We start from the raw sequence: 26,847 nt of genomic DNA, 5'->3' as shown, positions 1-26,847 counted from the left end.
GGACTCTCTTAATAGGAACCCACCTTTCTGAGATTTGGATATTCACATAATCAGAAGAATTACTCAAAGCAAATGAACATGATAAATATAGCTATAACCCTAGATTGCATTTGCTGGTGTTGAGGCAGCAGGAATGTGATGCTATTTCTGAAATACCTAAAGAGGCTGTCGTGCTAGTTGCCATTACTGATAAATGGGTTAATATGATTCTCAGTGGGTTGTGTTAGATTATTTTCCTAGTGATTTACAGCGTTTTAAATTTCACATTTCAAAAAAAGTTGCCAAGAATGAGTTCTTAAAAAAGAATTTTTATCTCTTTTTTACCATCATTTCATAAATTTCAGGACAAAAAAATGTACACAGCATGTTGTTAACCTAACTCAACAAATGTGAGTTGAATAAATGGATAAATGACTGAACAACAAAAAATTGTGATGATATCATTCAGAATAAAGGAAAGGCTTTACATGAAATATACTTAGTTTTAGGAAAAACTAGATGCATTGTCCTTAATATTCCAATTTCCCATACCCCCAGAAAACTCTTCACATACTATTAAACCACCCCTCTGTTTAGGGAGAATTGTGTAGACTAGCCACTAACTAGTTTAAAGTTAGCAGTGTTCTGGACATGCTGCTTATCCATCTGACTACCCATCACTGAATATTCACTGCCAGTCTTTTACTAGGCACCTACACTGAGCCAAACACATCGTAGTCTAGGGTTCCAGGATGCCAGAATGATGAAGACGCAGTCTGAGCCTTTAAGCAGAGTGACTTAGCTGGGAGAAAGAGATGAGCTCTTCACCACCAAAACAAACAAACAGATATATGGTCTCTATTATTTTTGCAGCTCTCTGTGAGTCTATAATTATTTCAAAATCAAAAGTTAAAAAATGAATGGACATATGGTCATGGGACTAGCACTTTGCTGGGCATGGGGACACATGACGACATGAAACAATGAAACCCAGAGAGCCAGAGTTGAGTGGACAAAGGTAGAGAAGTGAACAGACAATGTGGGTACAGTATGGTAAGTGATCAGATAGAGGTTAAATAGTGGCTCAGACAACACGAGGAAAAGTATGGCTTAGATTGGGGGTGAGGTCAGGCAAAGCAGCCCCAGGGGAACTGGTTAGCCAATTTTTTTTTAAAGATTTTATTTATTTATTCATGATAGTCACACAGAGAGAGAGAGAGAGAGAGGCAGAGACAGGCAGAGGGAGAAGCAGGCTCCATGCACCGGGAGCCCGACGTGGGATTCGATCCCGGGTCTCCAGGATCGCGCCCCGGGCCAAAGGCAGGCGCCAAACCGCTGCGCCACCCAGGGATCCCCTGGTTAGCCAATTTTTAAAGTACGTGGCACGTGGAAAGAATTTGGAATGGTGTGTGGACTACAAGCTTCATGTGGCATCTGTAGAATTAAACTCTGTAGACTTTTGCCCCTATTGGATGGAGACTTCTGGCTGCAGTGCTCAGTGGCCAGGATGCCAGGCACGCTCATCTGTTGTGTCTCCCCTGCAGTGTCCAACAAGCACCCATTTGTGGACAGCAACCTTCTCTACCAGTTCAGAATGAACTTCCGGCGGAGGCGCAGACTGATGGAGCTGCTCAATGAAAAATCTCCCTCCTCTCAGGAAACTCACGACAGCCCCTTCTGCCTGAGGAAGCAGAGCCATGACAATCGGAAATCTACCAGTTTTATGTCCGGTATGTCAGTTCCATTGTGTATCCAATCACCTGCATTTGTCTTTTGAGAAATAGTATAGTAATAACTCACCTTTGTGGAATGCTGTTCTCCAGCCCATTTTTATTTATTCATAACCAACAAGTATGAAAAAAAAACCCAGCATGACCAAATTGTTCCTGGGTGGTCAATTTAGATGTCATGAAGACCGTCTTATAAAATTATGTCTTTGCATGATAGAAGGCTTCTTAAGTTCTCACTTTACCTTATTTACTTTTCATTTGTAAACAGTTCTTTTTTTTATTTTTATTTTTGTAAACAGTTCTTATATATCATTAATGATCCCGTTTTCTAAATCATAGCACTGAAAAGCTGTATGTTTTAATGGTGAGTAAAGACTTTTGAGGGGATATACAAGAAAAAGGCAATTAACTGACTGCCCATCCGTCATGAAGGGGTGATCCAGAACAAAGAAAACTTGTGAAAAGCAAACACAGGAGCTCATAAAACCTAGGGTGTCACATGGAAGGTCAAACAGTCCTATTTTTACAGTGAGCCCTGACAGAAATGATGCTGATGGATGTTCACAAAGATAGCCCCGCTCATCCGGAAAAAGTTAACTTGATGTCCCTTCTGTATAAGAAGTAGAGGTGCTTCAAGGGGTATCTTCAACTCCTCTGAAAATTTGGCATTGACCCAAGGAACTGGCTGGCCTCAGGTCTGGAAATTCAGGGTTTCACCTGAAACTCAGGGCACAGCAAGAATGTGTGTCTTGGTTATTTACAGCAGGTGGCAGTGAGAACACTCATAGCTATATTGAGACTTTTCTGCACCCCTGGCCCTGAGCTAAGCTTGCTTGCATGAGTTTTATTATTTAAATCTGACTATATCCTAAGAGGAAGGATTTTTCTTATCCTCATTTTATGGGTGGAGAAACTGAGACCTGGATCAATGGAGGAGCTGACCCAAGGTCAGCTTAGACAGTGGTGGACAGAGCTGGATCTTAGACCAGTTCTGTATTAATTCCAATGCTTATGTTATATTGTCTCTACCCTGATCCCCCTCATCAGACACATCTAGGGTGGAAGAAAGAATGAAGCAAGAGCCCCTCAGGCAAAGTAAGCACTTACAGACGGTCAGGAGCCCAGCCTGTGCTCAGATACACACCAGTAGTGTGTCACCGTAGAGCTGTGGTCTTCTGCAAATGCAGAGTAACTGTTCATGTTCTTTCTAGCGCTGAGGCCTGCCTGTTTCTTGTGGGCACGGGAGACCCGAAAAGTGACAATCATGACAGGGATAGAGTGGCTGTGGTCACTATAAAAGCCAGCATTTACTTTGTGCTTCCCATGTTCCAGGCACTAAGCAGGTACTCTCCACGGCTTCCTTCATTTGACCACACACCTTCTCCTCTCCTTGTCAAGAGCCACTGACTCTGCAGGCAAAGAGGACCAGGTCAGAGCACTAAACTGCTGCCTCACATACACTGTCAGAGCTAAATATGTGTTATTATGTTCTAATCTCCTTCGTCCGTGGCTCTGGGTAGCTAGTGACTTCATACTAAAATCAGGAGGCACTTATTATTACTGTTAATCCATTAAGTGTAGAGCCAGCAGTTGATTTATATCCTTCCTGGGACTGCTCAGCGTGGGCTCAACCACTCTTGAAATAACCTTGTATGTGCCTGAGTACATCCTCTTACAGTATATGGCCCACTCCTCATACCAGCCCCCTGAGATCACATTATTCCCACTTTACAGCTGGGGAAGTGGAGGCTGGGAGGCCTGTGCCTGAGTACGTGCCTGTACATTATATACACTACTCCCCCGACCAGCCCTGTGAGATCACATTATTCCCACTTCACAGCTGGGGAAGTGGAGGCTCCGAGACCTGAAGCAAAGTGCCTGAGGTCGTGCCATCAATGAGTGGCACGTTGCCCTTCAAATTCTTGCTTCTCTGACTCAGAGGCCGGGTGCGTTTTCCTGGCGTGTGTGACTCGCCTGCCTCTATCCTGTGGCGGAAAGCCCACATGCTCCAGGGAACCAAAGCCACCATCCTCACGACCTTGTGTGTGTGTATGTGTTTCCGGCCCACACAGTCAGCCCCAGCAAGGAGATCAAGATTGTGTCTGCAGTGCGGAGGAGCAGCATGAGCAGCTGCGGCAGCAGTGGCTACTTCAGCAGCAGCCCCACGCTCAGCAGCAGCCCCCCTGTGCTCTGCAACCCCAAGTCCGGTGAGTAACCAAAAGGCAGCCCCCATTTCTAACCATGACTGGGCAGAGATGCAGGCTGGGTGGGTTCCTTGGGCAGCAGGTTCTCTGATGGGGGTGGGGGAGGTAGGGGCAACTAATACGTGACAGTCTTGTTATGGCTACTCTGGGGGCCAACACCTGTTGAACACAAGGGAAGCACATAGGTTTGGGCAGAGGGAGAATCAGGCTGCCCCACTACCCCTGAAGGGAGCTCTGGAGTTGGGGTGGCCCTTCAGAGTTGTCCCAACTGATGGCTGAGGTGGCCAGGCCTTTCAGCCCTCCTGTTGACCAGTTGTTAGGTGTTGGCTGCCCCTGGGAGGAGGGCATGACCTTAGGTAAGGCAGCTCTCTTCAGAGGTGGTTCCAAAGACAGTTGAAGGTATCAGCAGTTAGCAACTGGCAGAAGCCCCTCAGTTCTGAAGAGGGATTGAGCAGGTGCAAAGACCTTTTGGGTTCCCATATCTCCCAAAGAAGAGGCACAGATCTGTGCAAACCCAACTCTCTCTGAAATTGAATCTTGGTGCCTTGCAGTTTCAAATCCTCCTAATCAACCTCTGTGGCCTTTACATTAAAAACAAAAACAAAAACAAAAAACAAAAAACAAACAAACAAACAAAACAAAAAGGCTAGGCACAAAGACTGTTGATGAGCTTGTGCTTAGAAACAGTTCTTCCTTGACCCAATCAATTCTTCAGCCTGTGGGAACTCATCACTCACAGATCCTACTAGCCCTCACTGCTCCTTACCTACCTCTCCCAAGATTCGATTGCATGGTCCATCATAAAAATAATGATTGCTTTGAAAACACCCTCAACTCCCTTCATTTAGTGCTCTGTCCACCCTTAGTCTAGTCTATCACCTTCAGGGAAGGGGCTTTGTTCCTTTGGCTTATGCTGTTCCCTCCTCACTGCACTTGGGGATACAAAGATGAAAGGTTGTGACTCCTTCCCTTGGTGAAAATATCATCTCTCTGTGGGGGGAACATGCTAGTGAGACTAAGGGCAAATAGATGTTCAAAGGGCTTTAAGAGAAAATTATTATTTAAGGCCGTTATCTAGGAAAGTGGGTATTTCACTTATTTTAACATTTTTCTGCTACCTTCTGGAGGTTTAGCTGGAAGAATAAAATCATAACCTCAACATATGAATGAAGAAACTTGCTTCCACACTGACTCTAGCTGGAAAATCATTGAGCCCATATGCAACTGGGTTTTTCAATTCATGGAACACTGCTGTTAAGGTAGAATGAGAAAGGAGAACTGTATTCTTAGAAATAGGCTCTTTGAAGCCCCGATGGAAATCTGACAGGTGTCCCTAAAGTTAGAAGCAGGAGGGTGCAGTGTTAGGAAAGGGCCAGCTATGCTAAAGCCACTTTCCTTCTTTTGATTGCATACAATGGTAGAAAAAGAACAAAGTGTTAATTATGTAAATGAGCTACGCATCCACCTTTACTGAGGTGGGTTTTGCATCCTTTCCTCTTTCTCCTTGCCTATAGGCTCAAAGGGAAAAGTTTGCTGATAAGCAGGCATCAAGGAAAGGTCAGGTTGCCTTTTTTGGGTCTCAACTGTGGTTGCCTCAATTGTCTTAATCGTGGTTTGTAAATCCTAGGTCTTACCCATATTCTGACAAGCTTCTCCCTCACTCTTGTGGGAGGGTTTCCAGAGGGCGGTGAGCTCATGTGTGATTTTTTTTTTTCCTCAAGCAGATAAGTAGGCCTTCTCAGTAAGGGACTTAAAATTAATCATTATATTTACATCTGGATATATTTTTAGTACTGTGAATAAATGTCCTAAGCCAGACCAAAAAAAAAAAAAAAAAGCTACAAATATTAGCATGATTAGTGTCCTTGGATGATTAAATAGCTTCTGAAGGACACAAAAAGAGAAAGCTAAAGGATAATTCTGTGGGCTTCATGATTTTTATATTTTTCAACAGAAGAAAGAGTGTATTAAAATAAATATTTTAATTTATAATTATTTTATCAGTATGGCGGTCAAATATTACAGTACAGTGTGATTCAAAACCATGATGAGATATTATCTCACACCTCTTAGAATGGCTGTTGTCAAAAAGACAAAAAATAATGTGTTGACAAGGATGTGGAGAAAAAGGAGGCCTTGTGCACTGTTGGTGGGAGTACAAATTGGTGCAGCCACTGTGGAAATTAGTTGGGCTTCCTCAAAAACCTAAAAACAGAACCATCATATAATCCAGCAATTCCACTTCTGGGTATTTATCCAAAGGTAGGAGAACACAAACTTGAAATGCTATTCACACCACCACATTTGTCATGGCTTTATTCACAATAGCCAAGACGTAGAAACAACCTAAGGATCCATGGATAGATGAATAGATAAAGAAGATGAGTTATATATACATAATGGAATATTTTTATTATTATCTGACCATAAAGAAGGAGATCTTTCCACTTGCAACAACATGGATGGATTTTGAGAGCGTTATGCTATGTGAAATAAGTCAAACAAAAAGACAAGCATGTGGTCTCACTTATATGTGGAATGAAAAGAGAAAAAAACCAAACTCGCATTTACAGAGAACAGATTGGATGTGGCCAGAAGAATGAGTAAAGGTGGTCAAACAGTACAAACTTCCCATTATAAAATAAATAAGTCCCAGGATGTAATGTACAGCATGGTCACTATAGTTAATAATACTGTATTGCGTATTTCAAAGTTGCAAAGAAAAATCTTAAGAGTTCTTATCATAAGAAAAACAAGTTGTAACTATGTGAGTTAATAGGATGTTAACTGGATTTATTGTGGTGATCATTTCACAAAATACATGCATATATTGAATCATTATGCTGTAACCTCAAACTAATATAATTTTATATGGCAGGCATCTCTCAAAAAAAGAAAGAGAATGTGCATTAAAAGAAGTGGTCAGTATTATTGTCAAATATTATGGTGCAATGTGATTTCTATATCCAAATTCATACACCCAGGAATGGTTATGGGGAGTAGGGAGGGGATTGTCTGATAGAGAATTAAAAGGGCTTCAGTCCTCAACCATGGAACTCTTCTCTTAGCTCCTATTCATCTGAGAGGTTCTTTTCTTGATACTTAGTCTACTCCCTCTTTTGGGGGCAACACAAATGCATGTTCTCTTTTATGAGATTCCTGAAAGCAAAAGTCATCATCCTAGCTACCTGTCATCTCAACGAGAAGCACTTCATTGCCTTTAAAGGAAAGTGTTGGGGACAAGCTACCTGGTGGATCACCTAGATCTTACCCTATGCTGCCTTTTCTTTTTCTGCTGCACTCTTGTTCCAGTACTGACCTCTGACATCTGAATACTGCCAGCAAAAGGAATTGGAGGCTGGCACTTTGCCAGGTTAGGGGCCTGGCCTTGCCCACTCAAGTTTCTTTGTGACAACCAAGTTCATGATCTCCATACAACTGGGTTGGGAGGCTCCCTAGCTCCCCCCATTTGCTGGCTTCTCTGGATGGCCGTAGCAGTCCCCCTCTAGTTCTTAGCATAGGATGGATGGAGAAGTTCATTACAGTGGTCCCCCTTTTCCCTTTCTGGGGTGTCAGTGACCCAGGTCAAATGCAACCTGGAAGCAGATGATCCTCATTCCAACATAGCATCAGAAGCTCAGTAGTGGCCTAACACTCTGTCATAATGCCTGTGTCTCCTCAATGTGTCTCCTCATATAGGCATTTTATCATCTCACTTCATCACAGGAAGGGTGAGTACAGGACAATAAGATCTTTTGAGAGAGACCACTTCATATAACTTTTATTACAAAATATTCTTAAAACTATTCTATTTATTGATGTTTTATTCTAGTTATTGGTATTAATCTCTTACTGTGACTCATTTATGTATTAAACTTTATCATATATATATGCATGCATACGAAAAAAAACATAGTATCTATAGGTTTCAGTACCACCTGTGGCTTCAGGCACCCACTTCAGGGGGTCTTGGAAATGTATTCCCTACAGATAAGGAGGGACCACAGTATTGGCAGGTTTTTAGGCAGCCAGCAGGTCAGGAATTGGCTGCTGTCTTTGCCATTTTGGTGGGCAGCATCAGCAAGCTGATAAGAACAAATGTCTTAGAACAACTCACCACTACCTTCTGGAGATTTTGAGTCTGTTCTACTCACAGAGAGGGAGTAGCATGGGAGGGAAACCATGTAGCACAGTGGCTGATAGGCACTGGCATCAAATGCCTGAGTTTGAATCCAGATTTTGCTACCCATTAGGGGTGAGATGTTGTACAAAGCTCTTTGACTTTTTGAAGCTTCTGGTTTCTCACTAATAAAATAGGGACAGTGAGAAACCTAGCTAAATAGCTTTTGTGATGGCTAAATGAGATAATATATTTAGAGCACCTAGCATAGTGCCTAGCACATGCTGAATATGCATAACATTTCTCTAGCCTATTCCTTAGGGCCAGAGGCAGTGTGTCCATATAGTCCGGGATACTGATAAGGAAACAAGTAAAGCTTCCACAAGTGGGATGTGGATGGTGTGTCGTGTGAGGTTAGCTCTTGAAACATGGCTATCAGACCACTAGAGTCAGGTCTCTCTCTTTACCTTATCCTGTTGAATACATATCAGGATCCAAAAATAAAAAAGAAATATGAGCACTTGAAACCCTTTTCTTTATAGAAAAATGTCAACCCACTCCTTGGCCCCACCCCTGACACTCTGGCTTCCCTTCACCCTGTGCCATTTCTTCTTCCCATAGCTCTGTAAATTAGGCTTAGGGTTGTTCATGTTTGTTAATATTTTCTGGCTGTATTCGGCTAGAATATACATCGTGAGGCAGGGATCTTGGCCATGCTTCTTCACTGACAGTCACATATGAGGCATTTAGTAAATATCCGCTATATGAATGAACAAACAGGCAGAAGGATTTGCACCTTGACCTTGTGTCTGTCTTACAGTGTTGAAGAGACCTGTAACTTCTGAGGAACTCCTGACTCCCGGAGCTCCGTATGCAAGGAAGACGTTCACGGTAGGCTCATCATTTGGGTTTTTCTCATGCTCCTTTTCTGTGTCATGTCAACATGTCAGTGTATTAGTGTGTAGCTTAGGGATAGAATTGAAAACTTTCTAATTTTCCTTTTGTTTTTCGAATTATTATAATAGTAGATTTTCTTGACCCTTGGGCACGAAAATGTATTAGGGCTTGATGTGATTTATGATTAATACAGCATTTTAAACTCCTTTTGATGTGCCCTTAAGAAAAGATTTCCATTATACTTAGTATGATATAATCGTAGACTTTAAGGCAAATGGCAGTGCAAATAATGCCAATAATTCCTTCTGTGTTATAGTTAATCCCCAAAATCATTTAAGACATTAGAGGAGTCTTTAGGGGAAAAAAGAAAACCGTGGGATAATCTGCTCTACCATAAGGAATGGTGCTTTTGACAATAATGAGCTTGTCTTGAGTTATTCAAGCACTGGATTTTGGAGCACTCTCCTTCCCCTGCCTGCTTCTCTCAGTCTCTACACAAAACCACATCAACATGCTCTTGAAAGCACTTCTCTTCCTTCAATCTTCTAACTTGTGTTTTATTACCTCAGGGACAAAAATAAATCTTGCCCCACTCATTCAGGCTGCAAATATTTGCCAAGGACTGCTCCACATTCTGGGCACTGAAGAGTTAGAATAGGATGGGCCCAGCCATAGCCAGTCAATATGAAAAAAGCATCAGAAATATGTCTGTTTCAGAGGAAAAGGTAAACTATACTTTTGGAAGTGAAATTAAGTATAATACCAGCAAAGCCTAAAGCCAATGAAGGTCCTAAACATCTTTTTTGAGAATGGTCACAAAAATTGCATTTGCTTTCCCACCTTGCCTCCATCTTGAGCATCCAAGAAACAGTTGATTATATTTCTAAGTATTTCTTTTTGGTTTTAAAAGTAAATGCCAGCATTGCTAATAATTGTAAATGTGTGTCTTCTGTATTTCAGTTGGGGTTTGTATATTTTTTATTACTATCTTTTAATTTAAATTCAATTTGCCAACTTATAGTGTAACACCCAGTGCTCATCACATCACATCCCCTCCTTAATGGGGCATGTATTGAAGACATGTCTGGGAACTGCCCAGGGAATGTAATTGTCAATTCTAATGATTCCATAGGAAAAGGCACCCTCTAGTTCCAAACCACTTTTCAACAGCACCTACTTGTAAACTGTGAACTTCGTGTACTTATTCACTTATTTTTCTTGGTAGAGAAAATTGTGTTTCAACAAAGCCAAAACTCTTCATATTTCTCACTGTTAGTAATTGAAATGGTTACTTTGAACTTTAAGGATGTAGCAAGATCACCGAGAAAGTATCATCTGGATCCAGGGAAAAAGAATAAACTTGGAACCAAAATTGAGTCTGGAGAGAAATTTCAACAATGTTTTCATGATCTTCTAAACTTTCCATTTGAGTCTGATATTAAATTGCATAGCGGCCTAAGAAAGAGATGATCTTTCTGCCAAACTGCTATTTCTTGACCACCTTTGCTGCAAAGATGTGCTTGTGTTTGTGATAGAAGCAAAGTGCTCTGTTCTCCCTCCCTCCCTCCCAGGTCCAGGTGGAACAGGGAAGAGAAATATCAGGGCATGCACTTAATCCTGGACGGGTTTTCTTTCTCTTGGAAGGACAGGCAAATTGCCAGAGACCGTCTGCCGATTGCTAATTGTGGTTTTCCTCTCCAGATTGTTGGTGACGCTGTTGGTTGGGGCTTTGTGGTGCGGGGAAGTAAGCCGTGCCACATCCAGGCCGTGGATCCCAGTGGCCCAGCGGCGGCGGCAGGAATGAAGGTATCTCCAATTGAATCATGTCTAAATAACTCTAGTCTCATTTCATTGTTTTCTGCCACCTGGACTTTCTCTCCTTGAGTGTTTTGGTCCCATTTTGGTCAAGTTTCCTTTTCCCTTTCTGAAGAGGGTTGAAATGAAGCCAAGAGCGTGTGACGCAGTGACCAAGAAGAAAAGGTTTCCTGTCACTCTGACGGGGCCTCATTGGTCTCCAGCCCTCCCTTAGTTTTTCTCATCTCTCCCCTTAACTAGTACTGAGTTTGAACATAAAATATTTGCTTTTTGCTCAAGTCTTATATGACAACTCTTCTGCTTTAGTTCTATACAAAGTATATTCCAGGGGGATTTATGCAGCTCGTGGAGCATGCTTAGACCATGTGAGATAGCAAGTAGTGAGCAAAAGAAAACAGAAGTCATGGAATTTGGAAGAGGAGATCTGGATTCCTGTTTTGGTTCTGCTAATTACTAGCTTTATGGCTTTGAACGAGTCCTATAACTATCTCAGAGCCCATTTTGTCCTCTTTCAAACAATAATCATATTTCCTTCTGCTGTTTTATGGATTAAATATGTGAAAACACTTTATACCGTGCAAACGACACAAACATCAAAAAAGTTGAATGGTATTAAAGTAATGTATAGAGAGTCAAGAAAATGTAGGAAATACAGACCAGCAGAAAAAAAAATTATAATTGCCTATAATCTTTCATAGCTCAGAGATAACCATAATTAACATTAACTTTGAACAGCTTTATTGGGGTATAATTGACATACAGTAAAGCATAGTCCTGTTCATGTTTTGATTTATATTCTTCTAGACTTCTTATAGTATGTATACACATATACAGACAGACAGACATATGTGTATATGTCTATGTATATATTGGTTTTTTAAAGCTTTTTAAATCGAAGTATAATTAACAATGTTATGTGAGTTCCAGTGTACAGCATACTGATTTGACAATTCTATAGATTACTTAAGGCTCACCTGGGTAAGTGTAGTCACTATCTGTCGCATTGTTTTTATTTATACAGAAATATCATAGAAGAGGATGGTGAGAGCATTAGTTTTCTGCTTCAAAACACCCTTACTTGGGGCCCCTGGGTGTCTCAGTCATTTAAGTATCTGACTCTTGATTTTCGCTCAGGTTGTGATCTTGTGGATGTGAGATTGAGCCCCACATCAGGCTCTGTGCTCAGTGTGGAGTCTGCTTCCAATTCTCTCTACCTCTCCTTCTCAAAATCTCTCTCTCCAATAAGTAAAATCTTTTTTAAAAAAGAAGAAAAACACCTTTACCTAGCCCAGTTTTGTTCTGTCATCTGTAAAACATTCCCCAGAGGACACTCATGCCTTGATTATCTCAGTTGTGGGAGGATGCATAAGTCTTGAAAGCTACAGATCATTCCTCTGTTCATTTCTTCAACACTCTCCCAGTCTCCCTTCAGTCCTTTCCCTGGCCCAGCAAACCAGGAAGACACTGGGCATGACTTGGATCTTCACAGCACTGATTTCCAGCACTTACCACCTGGCACTGATGTACCCACTGGAAAAGAAAGGTGGGCGGCAGAGACCAGCTCAGGGTACACAGAGCACAGATTCCAGCCAGTCTGGGTAATCGGTGCTGTAGGAGTAGGGATTGACTCTGCAGCCTGATTTGAACACCTCATCATGCAGGGAGGGACAGGCTCACCAGGTCAGGAGCTCTGGCCAACAGGCAGAAGCCTTGTTGGCCAGGTCCGTCTGGGTGGCAGGCTCTTGCTATCCCCTCAGTCTGCAGCAGGCACTGCACCAAAGAAGCTCAGAGCAGGAAAGTTGGCCAGGAGCATACAGGGCAAGCATTTGTATCTGTGCTGAGGCTGAATTTGTCATTTTCTAATGGAACTCTTGGCTGGGGGGAGAGTTTTATATTTTATTTCCACAGTAAAGCACCTAGTATGAATTATTTTTGGCAGAGGTCTTCACTGCTGAGCATACACTCACTCACATGGGGCTTTGACTTAAAGCATGTTTGCTTTGGGGAAAGCGATGGATTTACACTGTAGCTAAAGACCTTGTTTTGCTTGGCCATGTAATTGATTGTAGTCTCTCTCTATTGATGAACATGAATAAATTTTTCTAGGCATTGTCAGTCAATCAGTTAATTAACTCCCTAATGTATGTACCCTGATGGGTGGGTGACCTGATATATTCTTTTCAATTTCATAAGCTACTACTTCATATGGTTCATATTCTCATTTTCTCAAGGGATGTACAATGGTTTTCATATGTTTTGGAGCAGTACAGAATTTTAAAAAAATATTTTATTTATTTAATTGAGATACAGAGTGAGCGAGAGCACACAAGCCAGGGAAGAGGCAAAAGAGGGAAAAGCAGACTCCTTGCTGAGCAGGAAGCCTGACTTGGGACTTGATCCCAGGACCCTGGGACCATGACTTGAGCTGTAGACAGACACTTAGCTGACTAAGCCACTTAGGTGCCTCAGCAGTACAGAATTTATTAGAGCAATATTTCCAAAGTTGTATTATTATACAGCCCTCTAGTCCAGCACAATATCCTGACCTAAGGTTCTGTGATCAAAATTGTTTTATCTATCTATCTATCTATCTATCTATCTATCCATCCATCTATTTATCTATCTAACTATCATCTATCTATTTAATTTAAGAGAGAGAATGTGCACCCATACCCAAGAGCAGTGGGAAGCAGGCAGAGGGAGAAAGAGAGAGAATCTTAAACAGGTTCCACACCCAGATCGGAGACTCAATCTCACAACCCTGAGATCATGACCTGAGCTGAAATGAAAAGTTGGACACTCAACCGACTGAGCCACCCAAACACCCCTGTGATCAAAACTGTTTTAAACTGTTGCATGCTTTACCCCCTTTTGGAAGTTCAGGGAATGCATTAGCATATTAAAAAAATTGCCTAACACCACATCTTATCATTTAATAGAAACACTCAAATGGAGTCTTATATTTGTTAAGAGATAGCATTAAATCTATTCAAAGAGGGATGCCTGGGTGGCTCAATCAGTTAAGCATCCTACTTTTGCTTTCGGCTTAGGTCATGAGATCGAGCCCCACGTCAAGCTCTGCGCTGAGCATGGAGTCTGCTTAAGATTCTCTCTCTCACTCTCCCTCTGTCCCTCTACCCCTGCTCTGCTGTCTCTCTTAAAATATAAAAATGTTCAAAGAAGCTGCTTTTGGTCAAACTCTATTGGGATGAATACAGAAAGAGAGAGTTTTGAATTGTATTGCTGGTTGAACAAAAAAGAGAATACCATGCCTTTCCAAATAATTTAACTGTGTATATTCATTTAAATTACATAGTACATCATTTTCTCATAGAGAACACTGGATTATTTCCTATTTTACCATATCTATTTGCCCTGGAATGACTCCACTTACATAAAAATCCATTTGTATAATCCAGTCCTAGAGGCTTGTTTCCACTGACCTGTCACGTTGCTGTCGTCCTTTGCCCTTGTCCAGGAAAACTCAGGGCAGTGTGTCTGCTTGTGTGATGCTCTGGGAGGTGGGAGCAGGGAAGCCACCCCATGGGAGTTTACCTGCTGACCTGGACAATGATTGACCTGCTTGGTTGGAGAAGAGGGGTAGAAATGATCCAAAATTCTGGCCAGAAGCCACCTTTTAGCACCTCTGACTGGCAAGAGCTTCCCCAGAACGGTGTAGAGTGCCTCATTTTGTCTTCAGATTAACTGTCTCTGTGGAACACCAGGCTGACCCCTCGAGTCATGGTCCTGGTTTTCTCTTGCTTTCCGATGTGGATAGAGCCTTGTGCCTGAGCCTTTGTGACTCTGGCTGCTGAATTTCATTACTTTACTTGGCAAGGCAGAGATCATTTTGTAGCTGCGTTTCTCATGCGTACCATTTCTCTCTCTTATTTCACCTTTTTATGGGGATTGGAAAGTTTTAAGATGTGGGCCACCAGCATATGGATATGACAGACCTCAGACTGAAGGAATTGAAGGCTGTCTTTCCCCCCGTTAACACTTCTAGACCTTCCGAGACCCAAAGGAGAGCTCCTTACCTGGTTTAAATGGCATCCTTTTTTTTTTTTTTTTAATTTCATTGATTTATTCATAAGAGACACAGAGAGAAGCAGAGACATAGGCAGAGGGAGGAGCAGGCTCCCTGCTGGGAGCCCAGTGTGGGACTTGATCCCAGGACTTCGGGATCATGACTTGTGCTGAAGGCAGATGCTCAATCACTGAGATACCCAGGCATCCCTAAATGGCATCCTGAATCCATAATGAGAGGAGACCTTCATATTTGTATTTTATTTTGAGATTTTATTTATTTATTTATTTGAGAGAAAGAGAGAGCACAAGCAGGGGGAGTGGCAGGCGGAGGGAGAAGCAGACTCCCCACTGAGCAGGGAGCCCGATGTGGGACTCGTCCAAGGACCTCGGGATTCATGACCTGAGCTGAAGGCAGATGCTTAATCTACTGAGCCACCCAGATGCCCCTCATACTTGTATTAAAGTTTACTTCTCCAGAACATCTTGAAGACCTTCCAAGGTCCTTCGAGAGAGTGACAAGGTCTACCCCAATTCTTTTCAGGACTGTAGTAGAGAAATCTGGGACCTTTGTGCCTGGGCCACTGAGCTCTCATGCCTGCCTCTCTGCAGGCTGACTGAGGCAGGTGGGCCTGGCTCAGGCAGCGAGGCTGCAGGGTGGGATTGCTGAGATGCAGGGCAGGGAGCATATATGAATGTGCAGAGCAGGGGGGCTTCCAGCCTGACCTCAGTTGTTTTTTTTGTTTTTGTTTTTGTTTTTTTTTTTTTGGATTTTTTCTTTTTTTTTAATAATAAATTTATTTTTTATTGGTGTTCATTTTGCCAACATACAGAATAACACCCATTGCTCATCCCGTCAAGTGCCCCCCTCAGTGCCCGTCACCCATTCACCCCCACCCCCCGCCCTCCTCCCCTTCCACCACCCCTAGTTCGTTTCCCAGAGTTAGGAGTCTTTATGTTCTGTCTCCCTTTCTGATATTTCCCACACATTTCTTCTCCCTTCCCTTCTATTCCATTTCAGTTGTAAATGGAACAGAGTTTTAGATGCTTTGGTCAATTATTAGACTCTTACGTGATCTCAAGCGTGTTTGAAACATTTGCCTTTAGTCTGTTTCTCCCCTTCCCTTCCAACAACCTGCTCCCCACGCAGTAGGAAAATGTTTGTTCCCAGAGACCTAAAAGGAAACGGATGTTACAAGAGGCCCCAAACTGTAACCTTATTTTTAGTTTTATCTGAATCAAGGCTCTCATAAGAAAAAAAAGAGAACAATTAGTTGCATCTTTTCGAATAAGTTTGCTGTTTTGCCTCATCCCATCCTCCTCGCTCCCGTGCCTGCAAAACAACAGCTGTAGAGTCATTAAAATTCTCACTTGATCTAGCATCTTTGAGTTTGGAGCAGTTTTTCTTTTGATGGTTCTTTTGCTTAAAAAATGAAACCTGTAAACCTTTGGCTTAGAGGGCTTGTCCCTGGGCATTACAACTCTAGAGTGGAGCATGAAATACGGGAATCCTCGAAAGTTTAGCCAACCATTCAGTGCATTGGTAGAAGAGGTTGTTTGTTACATTTTCTCTTTGGCAACTCTTCACTCATCCTTTAGGAATTCCATAGCAATAGACTATGGTTCATTTCAAGGCCAAGGGGGGAAGAGGAAAGAAGAGAAGGAGCTCTAATTTACTGACTATCTTCTGCGTGCCTGACCTTGAACCACACTAGGACCTTTCTGTACCTAAGGCCATTTAATGTCAGCATCTTAATATGGAAATCCTGGAGGAAGAAACTCTTCCAGGAGGAACAATTCTATTTCTTACCTCTTTTCTTCTACTTCGAAGAGAAATAAAGTATCTTCCACAAGGCTATAGGCTATAGTCTAATGACTATCACTTAAACAAGGCTTCATGTCACAACCTTGAATGACATCCTTTTTATTTAAAAAAAAAATCACATCAAGTTGAAACCCATTTCTGGACCACATTGTCTATCGTAACTTTATTTTATGTCATCTTCTAGTAGCTGTCCTCCACTATAGACAGGACAAAATTTTTACATTTCACAAATATATCATGCTTGTATCTGTGTCTGCCCTCAAATAAATCTAATCAAGTGACTCTGGCACTTAAAATCCTCTAATGGATTCCCATTACAATGAGAATAAGGTCCAGACGCCTTCCGGTGGACTACGGTGTCCATGATCTGGACCCTGATGAAAATAACATTATTTCCTACTCTGTTTTGCTTATTGCTCCATTGGCCTTGCATCTGTCCCTCCCAAATACCAAGTCTTCCTGCCTAAGGTTAGATGACTGGCTCTACTGTTGTAGTTCAACTCTTACTTAGTTTAAAGTTCAGTTTTTCAGAGGAGGCTTTCTTAAATGCCCTGTGATATCTCCTTATCTTCCTCCAGTTACTCTTTATCACATTACCCTGTCTTATGTTTTCAAGACATAGCATTTATCAGAATCTGATAATAGTTCATATATCTTTATCTATCTGTCTCTAGTAGCTCCAAAACTGTAGGGACCTTGTCTGTCTTAACTACTATATTCCTAGTACTTAGCACAATTCCTGGCATTTAGTAAGTGCTGGAAACAAATTGCTTGAATGATCCAATGAATCTGTGCTTCCATAGAAAGGCTGAGGAATTTACCTTGAACACCTGCCTTGTGTCCCGCACATGTCATATGCATTCTCACTTTAATTGTTCTTACAGCTTTTGAAGGTGGGAGGGAAGTGTTCTTCCGACTTCACAAATGAGGAAACTGAGACCCAGTTAATCTCTTTCTCAAAGTCACCCAGTCTATAAATGTCAGAACTAGATTCAAACCTGGTCTCTCTTCCCCAAAACCCTACTAAGGCTTCCTACTGCATTATTTCATAAAATACAAACCCATGAGACAGAGCTCAATAGATGATATATCCCAATAAAACCTTAAACTCCTATAAACGACACATGGATGCATGACCTTTGATGTCTCTTGTGGAAAGAATTTGTATTTAATTCAAAATGAATTGTTAGGGCAGTCACATGTTCACCTGTGTTGGCTTGAAGATCAAATAAATAATTTTGTTCTTGGCACCAACCTCTCACTTGGGTCAGCACTAGATCTTAGAGGGTCACCCAAGTGAGATATGCAGAATATTCACTTCTGTTTAATCAAATACTTGTCAGAGCAAACCATTTAGCTTTCACACTGTGAAGAAATTTGAGCCATATTTACAAATAAGGAACAAAAGATATCCTTGCTCTTTTCTGGAAAGTTTCTTTCTTCTTTTTTTTTTTTTTTCTGTGGGAATAATTAAATCCTGTGAGAAACAGTATTCAAGTTTTTCTGTAACCCGTGCCAACACTCGGGAGGGATTTCAAGACTCCTGGCTTCTTCTCTTGTTTCCTGCTGTGATGAATTGATGGATGTGGACTTATGGGGCCTCTTTTCTTTGTTTGTTTCTTTGCGTGTTTATATAGAAACAGAACTATCTGAGTCAGAGTAAGGCATTAGTGGTCATTGTGTTCTCTTTTCTTACGCCTTTCAAAAATTCCTACTTCTTATATGGAGGAAAAAAGTAAAAGCCTGCTTTTTTGGGCTTTCCTTCTCATAGCAACAAATCTGTGTATTTCATGGACTTTCCCCTCTGAACCAACAGAGGCCAGGTTGGGCAAACCATCTGAAGTTCCTAATTAATTTAACCAAGACGGTTTGGGCATTGAAGTAGCAATCTATGGGCTAATGGTCAACATAGATTTAAAAAAATGTATTCTGTTAGCTGTATTCAGTGTAGTTCTTTGCCAGTTGAGTTCAGGAAAGTCATGTGTGGGAATAAAAGGTGATGCCTTATGTACTGTGCTATGCCTCTGGCTATGTTGTCCATTACTTGACAGCAAAGCAGTAGGTTTAGTGTCCCTTTGCTCATCATTAGGTGTGCATGATTTCTCCACTCTTAAATATATAATTTTAAACAGATGAGAGCTATGAAGCAAAGGACTGGAGTTTCTAATTTTTGTAGGACACTGGAGAAAATGATAGGGAGCACTTCCCCCAGGAAAAATACTTGAGCTGAGATCTAAAGAATGGTTAGAAGTCAACTGAGCTTGAGTGTATCTGTATGCTTTGTGTATCTGTATGCTTTGTGTATGTGTGTGTGTGTGTGTGTGTGTGTGTGTATTGCGTGCACATGTGTGTAGAGGTACATGGTTGCAGTTTGTTCATGTGTGTTGTTTTACACACACACACACACACACACACACACACACACACAACGGTTTATTACATGTAGAAGAAACCCAGAAAAGTACCATGGTTCCTTGAAAGACAAGACTGGGAGCCATGACTACTAGACTGCAGTGTGAAGAGAATTTTGGAAGGAGGGGTACAATGAGTTAGGGCAGAATGTTTCTCAAGTCACTTGTTATTATCTTTCCCTTAAGGAATCTTTTAAAGATATTTTCCCCCTAATCACCCATATCATAGAATTTGGATGATACAGCTATACCATATTCCCGTTTACGTACTCTCTCTCTCTCTCTCTCTCTCTCTCTCTCTCTCTCTCTCTCTGTGTGTGTGTGTGTGTGTGTGTGTGTGTGTGTGCTTTATACATAAAAAGAGGAAGATTTTTTTCACACCCTTTTTGGAGTAGTTTTTCCCTCTTTGGGGACTAAGTCACCCCTAGCGAGAACGCATGAGTTAGAGAAGGAAGCTCAAGGGCTTTATAAAACTGTCTTAAATGGAGTCATGATGGTCATACAACCAAATATGTAGCTTTTAAGTGTATGGTTTGATAAACTTTGTCAAATGTACACACCTATGTAACTACCTTCAGGACACAGAACATTTCTAGCAATCAGAAAGTTCCTTCATGCCTCCTTCCAGTCAATCCCCTCCCACCAAAGGCAACCACTGTTATATGATTTCTGTCACCAGAAATTAGTTTAGGTTTTAAAGTCAAACAGAATCCTGGCTGCATGCCTCATGTCTCTGCAATGTTTGGCAAATTATTTCATTTCTCTGGGCCTTTTTCTCATCTTGTAAATGAGGAAAGATGTGGGGTCTTCCTCACAGGGTTGGTGAGGGGGGCATGCTAGCCTTCCCTCTTCCTTACGGTGTGATTGTGCGGGCACCTCTAAGAGGTGTCGAGCGGGATCAGGCTTCCAGGTCTGGAAATGCCTCCAGTTCCCTGAGCCCTGACTTTCCAATCTACATTGCCCTTTGCCTTGTGACCCACAAATCCTGTCTGCTCGTCTCATTTCCCAGATGTTTCTGCTCCTGTGCTCTTCTAGAAAGCTGCGGCCATACTGAGGATATACGTCCTTTCTCACTGGTTTTGTCCAGGGACCTTATTACAAGAACCCCTAGTTCCCTCACTTTTAGAATCTCCCAGAAGTGTATCTGACTTACCTTGGTCAGTCATTCTCCTTCCTTTCATCTGAACCATGTCATTCCTTATCTTGTGGCCCATCCCATGTTCCCTGAGGGCTCAAGTTTCCAGTGTGTGCCTGGAGCTGGGTCATATGATGAAGAGCCAGGCTTACGTGTCAGACATCAGGTGTTTGAGTCCTACCTTCACCACCTCTATAGGATGCAGGATAACTACTTCAACTCTAACCTAAACCTCAAGTTCTTCACCTTTACAATGACATTTACAATAGTGTCAAGTCAGGAAATGGAATGTGTCCTAGCACAGTAGCTGGCCATACTAAGCACTCAATGAATGTTTGTGGGTGTCAGTTATCATATTGCTTGTTCCAGTTACTGTGTTATTCTCAGTCTTCTGGCTCATCTTTGCTTCAATATTTATAAACATGTAACACAAAGTAGCAAAACAGTAGCTGAAATGGGGTATCATGGGGAACATGGTCTATGTAATCATATGTTCTTGCCATATTGCAGCATGCTAGTGCGATTTGCTCACTTTCTTAGAAATGCCAATTTCTCATCCTAAAATGGCAATGATAATTGCTTCATGGCATAAGTGTGGGGACAGATAAGAAAATATGTATGAAGTATCAAGCCCAGAGCTGTCACAGAGTAGACATTGAGTGAGGGTCATCTGACATATTTCATCAAATATAAGAAGCATTGATCGTAAGATGGGACCCGATTTCAGAGCTGTTAGAGTGTGCATCTTAGAGTCTGCGACTACTGGTGTTACATCAAGTCCCAGCCCCACTGATTGCTATACTCTTATCTGTGTTTTTGCTTGTTGCTAAACGTATTTCACACTAAGTTGAAATAAATGCTTTTATTCACAACTGTTGAAAAAGTAATCTTTTACAAAATCAAAGAGATGTCAACTTTTAGAAAGGTATTGGTATAATCCTGAGCTGTCCCTAAGTTGATCCACAGTGGGCTCTAATACTGGCTTTCTTTGTGCTATATCCCTGAAGACAGAAGGAAGGGCAAGCCCTGAGAAGTGAAAACCTTGAGACCCCTTCAACCTCAGTATATTAGGTGATCATTGTATTTTTCTGGGTCACACGTGAATAATTATGTGAAGCCAAATCCTGTCAACCTTCTGAAGGACTCCTCAATAGCAGATAACCCTAAGACTGCCTCTAGGTGTAAAGTCAGCGATCCCTCCCCTACTCCCCCACTCCCCGCAAGATTCACCTGTACCTAAAAGAAATTAAAAACTATCCCAACCAAGGCTGGACATCTCTTTCCAGAGCCATGCTCCTGAATTCTTCCATGACTAATCCAAGTATCTGGAAGAGTAAAGATATATATAATACTGTCTTAACTGTCTCCACTGGTGTGTGACTTACAGAAGGTTCCACAGTTTGGAGTTATAGATCATGACTATTAGGTTCCTTTATGAGTGACATAAAATCCTTCCAAACAGTGGTTAAGACTAGTATTTCCTTGTCACGTACAAGCTGGAAGGAAGGCAATCCAGGGCTAAGATGTGTCTCTGTGGTCTCTGATCCCTATTTTGTATTTTCACATTGCCCAGTTTCCATTGCCAAGGTCACTTTAAGATTTAGGATGGCTGCTGGAACTTGAACCACGAGGTTTCCATTTCAGCTATCCATAAAGGAAGAAGGGAAGGAGAAGGACACTATTACTCCTTTAAAGATTCTTCCTGGAAGTCCTTTACATTACTTCTGTTTGCATCCCATAGCCACACTTAGATACAAGGAAATCTGGGAAATGTTATTTATTCTGAGTGACTATTATGGATTGAATTGTGTCCTCCCAAAAAGATACATTGAAGTCCGAATCCCCAGTACCTGATAATGTGATCCTATTTGGAAATAGAGTCTTGACAGAAGTAATCAGGTTAAGATGAAGTCATTAGGTTGGACCCTACTCCATGATTGGTGTTCTTATTAGAAGGAGAAATTTGGAAATAGAGATTGATATGCACAAAAGAAAGACAGAGTAAAGACACACATGGAGAAGACATCCGTGTGGCTGGATGATGCATCTATAAACCAGTGAATGCCGAGGATTGCCAGCAACTACCAGAAGCTAGAAGATGCAAGGAAGGATTCCCCCTAGAGCCATCAGAGAGAACATGACTTCACGGATACCTTAATTTCATACCTCTAGACTCCAGAACTATGAGACAATGAATTTCTGTTGTTTTAAACCATCCTGTTTTTAGTATTTGTTATGGTAATTAATATATGTTATTTGAAAATTAATATAGTTGCCATGTGTCCAGGAAAAAATGGAGGTTCTATTAATAAAAAAGGAGGGGGCAATGGGTATTGGGGGACAACTAATGGTTTCTGTAACTGACCAGGAAAAGCTGCACAAACATCCTTCAAGAAATATTTATTGAGCACCTACTATATATAGTACCCTATGGGGATCCAGTGGTAAGCAAAGCCAGTGAGGTCCCTGTCCTCATGGAGCTTTCGGTCAAGGGAGATGTTAATAATTCACACAAATACTTAATTATAAACTGTGATATATGTGTGTGTTTGGTAGGAATATTGCTGGATGCAAGACTTAGGGTCTCAGATACAAATTTTTGTAGGTTTGCACATTTCACTCATTTTCAGAATTCCGTGATGAACACTATAAAGTCATGTGCTGAGCTGTCAGTTTGCCTTTAGTTTAAGAGTCTCTTAATTCCACCCACTACTTTTCTTCTTCTGCCAGATGAAATCAAGTGTTGTTGGTATTACAGTTACAGCTTATGGTTCTCGAGGGAGAGCGTGTGAGAGAACGTAAAATGAGGGAGAACAAAATGGGAAAACATCCGTTTGGCGGAGGGTTATATATCATTGAAGCAGGAAGGATGGATGTTGAGTTGATTGAATGCTTTGTTTCGCACATTACTCTTCCTCCTCCAGTCTCTTCCATCTCAGTAAATGCCATTACCATTCACCCAATTGCTTGGGCCAGAAACCTAGGAGGCATGATTGTTTTTCTCCTCTTCCTCCCATTCAAGACACTTCCAAAATGTATCTCAAATATACCTGTCTTCATTTCCCCAAATCCAAACCCCTGTTATCTCTCACCAGGACTTCTGTGGTGCTCATTGGTCTCCTTCCTTGCAATCTTATCATCTGTCGCCTATTTAGCAACCAAAGGAAATCTGGTTCCGCCACTCTCTTGCTTGAGATCCCTCATTGCGTCTGAGTTACTTTTAGCATAAAATCTAAAAGCCTTACCGTGGCCTTGGCAATCCCACATGATCTGACCCCACCTGTCTTTCAATTCTTACCTCCCACCCTCTCCCCTCTTGCTCTCCTCCATTCTCACCTTTTAGTTCCTCAAACCGGTGATTGCTTTCTCTCCATGAGCTTTGGGGCTTACTGTTCCTTCTTCTAAAATTCTCTTCTCATGGCTTGTCACAGGATCCCTCCTTAGCTTTTATGCCTCACCTTATCTGTGAGATGGGAAGTCTTTGTAGCATCTTCACATCCACATCTCATTGGTTGGAATTATGTCATATGGTCATTCCCAAGGGCACCGAGGATTTGAATATTACATTCACCAACTTTTATAGGGCAAGAAAAAGAGAGGTTGGGATGAGGTAGGTTGGATGAAGCCTGCAGTATCTGCCCGAGCCCCTTATTTCTCTCTTTTCTCCTTCCCTATTTCTTTTCTTCACAGATGTATATTTGTCTTCTCTTAACCCTCATACATGTTCTATGAGTGCAGGGATGGCATCTAACTCTTTTTCTACTATGTGCCTAATAAATGTTTGTTGAGTCAATAAATTAATTTCTGTGGCCAAGGACAGTGGAAACTTTGATCTCGGCCCTGTCTCTGATTTACTAGAATAAAAAGGCTTGTTAGAGTAGCAGGTAGCCAGTGGGATTTCATTCTAGCACTTACCACACCACATGATACCTAATGGGTGCTCAGAATTTATTTAGAAATCTCAGTCAAGGATCCCTGGGTGGCGCAGCGGTTTGGCGCCTGCCTTTGGCCTAGGGCGCGATCCTGGAGACCCGGGATCGAATCCCACATCAGGCTCCCGGTGCATGGAGCCTGCTTCTCCCTCCGCCTGTGTCTCTGCCTCTCTCTCTCTCTCTGTGACTATCATAAATAAATAAAAAATTTAAAAAAAAAAAAAAAAAAAAAAAAAAAAAAAAAAAAAAGAAATCTCAGTCAATAGGATTCCATTTATTCAAGCCTTACTATTTCTAAGATATTAAATAAATCCTTGGAAATTGATTCCCAAAGCCTCATCATTATATTCTAAGGTAGACAGACAAATATGAAATGTACTACAGACCAGCAACAACAAGATAATTCACGTGAAAATCCCTAGCATCTTGCCTGGTACAAAGTTGGTATCTTTTTTATTTTTTAAAAGAATGTGAGCATGTCAGTGGATGTCTAGACAATATATAATTTCAGTCAGATATAGAGGCAGACAGCACTGAAAATATTTGCATAAGAAGATAGATTTCCCATTTAACATTTTTGGGCACATGTCCCACCCTTGCAGAACAAGTGAAAACAGTTCTAAGATAAAATAGAGCAGTATTTGTTGAGTGACATTACAAGCTAGGCACCATGCTAGGTGTATTATCTCTGTCCTGTCATTTATAATCACTTCTGTCCTGGGACAGAGGTATTATCTCCATTTTTACAGCTAGGGGAAAAAACATGAGGCTTGGGGGAGTTAAGAATTTTGCCTAACTAAGGTTCAGACTTGCATGTAAATTCAGAGATGCCTGGATCTAGATCGTATGCTTTGGAGTCATTATTGTATACATGTGGAACTGGTTATATCAAGAGAAGATAGAAGCCAGAAACACCCCTAATAACATAGGGGTTGAGGTGATCCTATGGGCAGAAGCATCATATTGTATTTGGGACCATTCTGCATAGGTTCTTATTGCATAGCTGTGTCCTCCAGGACCATGATCCTGATAGATGGCATTCTTGCAAAGTAAGAAATTTAAATCACTAAAATGTTTAAAAGTGAAAGGGCTGAGCTTTGGGGACTAGAAAAAAAAAATACATCCTGCTTTCTGAACTTTCTGTATCCCAAAGATTTGAACAGCCCAAATCTGTTGACCTTTAAGATGTTGATGTTAGTATGATAGTCAGCATTTGAGCAGGGCTCCTGAATGAGTATTTTCTGTTTGCAGGAAGCCCAAAAGCATGAACCCGGGTGTCTCATGATAGCAAGTGTAGATCCTGATGATGTGATAATAGATAGCCTCAAGCAAAATGTGTACCAGGCATCATTAGGCACATTATTCTACTCGGGGCTTTAGTCTCTGGTTTTTCCTTATTCTGTGTTTTGTCGGACACTGGTTCAAGTGCTTGTTCTGGCTAAGTCCCATATTTTAGAGTCCTCTCTCTCTGCCCTAACTCTTTATTTTCTACCCCATCTGTCCTCCAGCCACCATGCAAATACATATTTGCCACTGTGGAACCAGAGTGCAGGATCTGGAGAACCTCTGGTCTGGCAGAGACCTGACAATGCTCTGGCCCCAGGACCTCTCTAGGCCAGTGCAGGTCTTATGGGGTTTTTTTGTGACTTGATATCATGTTCAAATTAGTTTGACTTCTGCGAGGTGACAAAAGCCATTGTGATTATATGATTAATGCTTGTTGATTTACTTTTTATTCTTGGCTCTTATCCAGGATTTTCATTGAGTATCTTTAGAGATGAAATGTGTTTGAAATTCAACATTGTATAAATGCCTGTTGAATTTCCAACACCAATGGTAGGTATTATTTTCTCTATCAGTAATCAGAAACTTAGAGCTGGAAAGATTCTGCTGATTATTAACATTATCCTGGGATCATATGCCTCTTTGATAGTTCAGTAACAGCTAGGAACCCTCTTCCCAGAAAAAAAAGGGGTATATCTGTGTGTGAGAGACGGTGAAAGACAGAGACAGAGACATAATGAGAGAGAGAGAGAGAGAAATGCACACAGTTTAGTGTCATTCACGGATTGTCTAAAACTTATTCATAGACCCCAGGATAAGAATCTCCCAGTCTAACCTTCCCATTTTATAGGTAAGGAAAGTAAGGCCCACCTAAATGAAGTAGCTCTCCCAAGGTTGAGTGAGAAAACCAGAAATAGGATCTGATCATGCTGATAAATGTGTGTGATGGAACAACTTCGATGCTTGGCCCACCAACACCCAATTTATATTATTCCCATCCCTCCTTCAGCCCACCTCTACCATCATGCCATTTTAGTAACTAATATGAATTTGAGCCATTTGAGTTTATTTCATAGTCAACTATTTTTAATAATAATTGTTATTATAACAATAGTCCCTTGTATTCTCACAACTCCCTGAAATAGAAGTAAGCATGTATTCTAAATTACGTAAGAAAATCAAGACTCAAGCAAGTTGTTCAGGGCAAAGTGAAAGGTAAATTGGAGCTCTTCATGTGCCATGGATTCCATTTGGGGGAACTGGATTTGCATATAATCCTCTTGTTTAGAACAAGCATAAGCAAGAACACAAAGATCTTTGAAATAATGCCCAGACCAGTGTTTCTCCGGCCTCACTGTACATTGGAATCACCTGGGAAATTCCTCAGAATTATCCAACGATACAGACACAGTTGGTCTGGGGTGAGGTTCAGATATTGGCGCTTTTTGGAAATGCTCAGGTGACTTAAATGTGCAGCAGCCAAAAGTGA

At 41.5% G+C, this 26,847-nt stretch overlaps 1 protein-coding gene across 1 annotated transcript in view; it reads left to right on the top strand.

Moving 5' to 3' along the window:
* DEPTOR (DEP domain containing MTOR interacting protein) overlaps positions 1-26,847 on the top strand; it is a 134,235-nt gene that overhangs the window by 88,520 nt on the left and 18,868 nt on the right. The window contains exons 5-8 of the mRNA XM_041768454.1: positions 1,524-1,709; positions 3,782-3,916; positions 8,854-8,924; positions 10,632-10,736. Coding sequence (XP_041624388.1) covers positions 1,524-1,709; positions 3,782-3,916; positions 8,854-8,924; positions 10,632-10,736 — 497 coding nt within the window. The remainder of the gene's footprint in view (positions 1-1,523; positions 1,710-3,781; positions 3,917-8,853; positions 8,925-10,631; positions 10,737-26,847) is intronic.

This window comes from Vulpes lagopus, chromosome 9 (genome assembly GCF_018345385.1).
Source record: "Vulpes lagopus strain Blue_001 chromosome 9, ASM1834538v1, whole genome shotgun sequence".
In the NCBI taxonomy this organism is placed as follows: Eukaryota; Metazoa; Chordata; class Mammalia; order Carnivora; family Canidae; genus Vulpes; species Vulpes lagopus.
The sequence above is the reverse complement of the archived record's forward strand: the minus strand, read 5'-3'. Positions and strand labels throughout refer to the sequence as shown.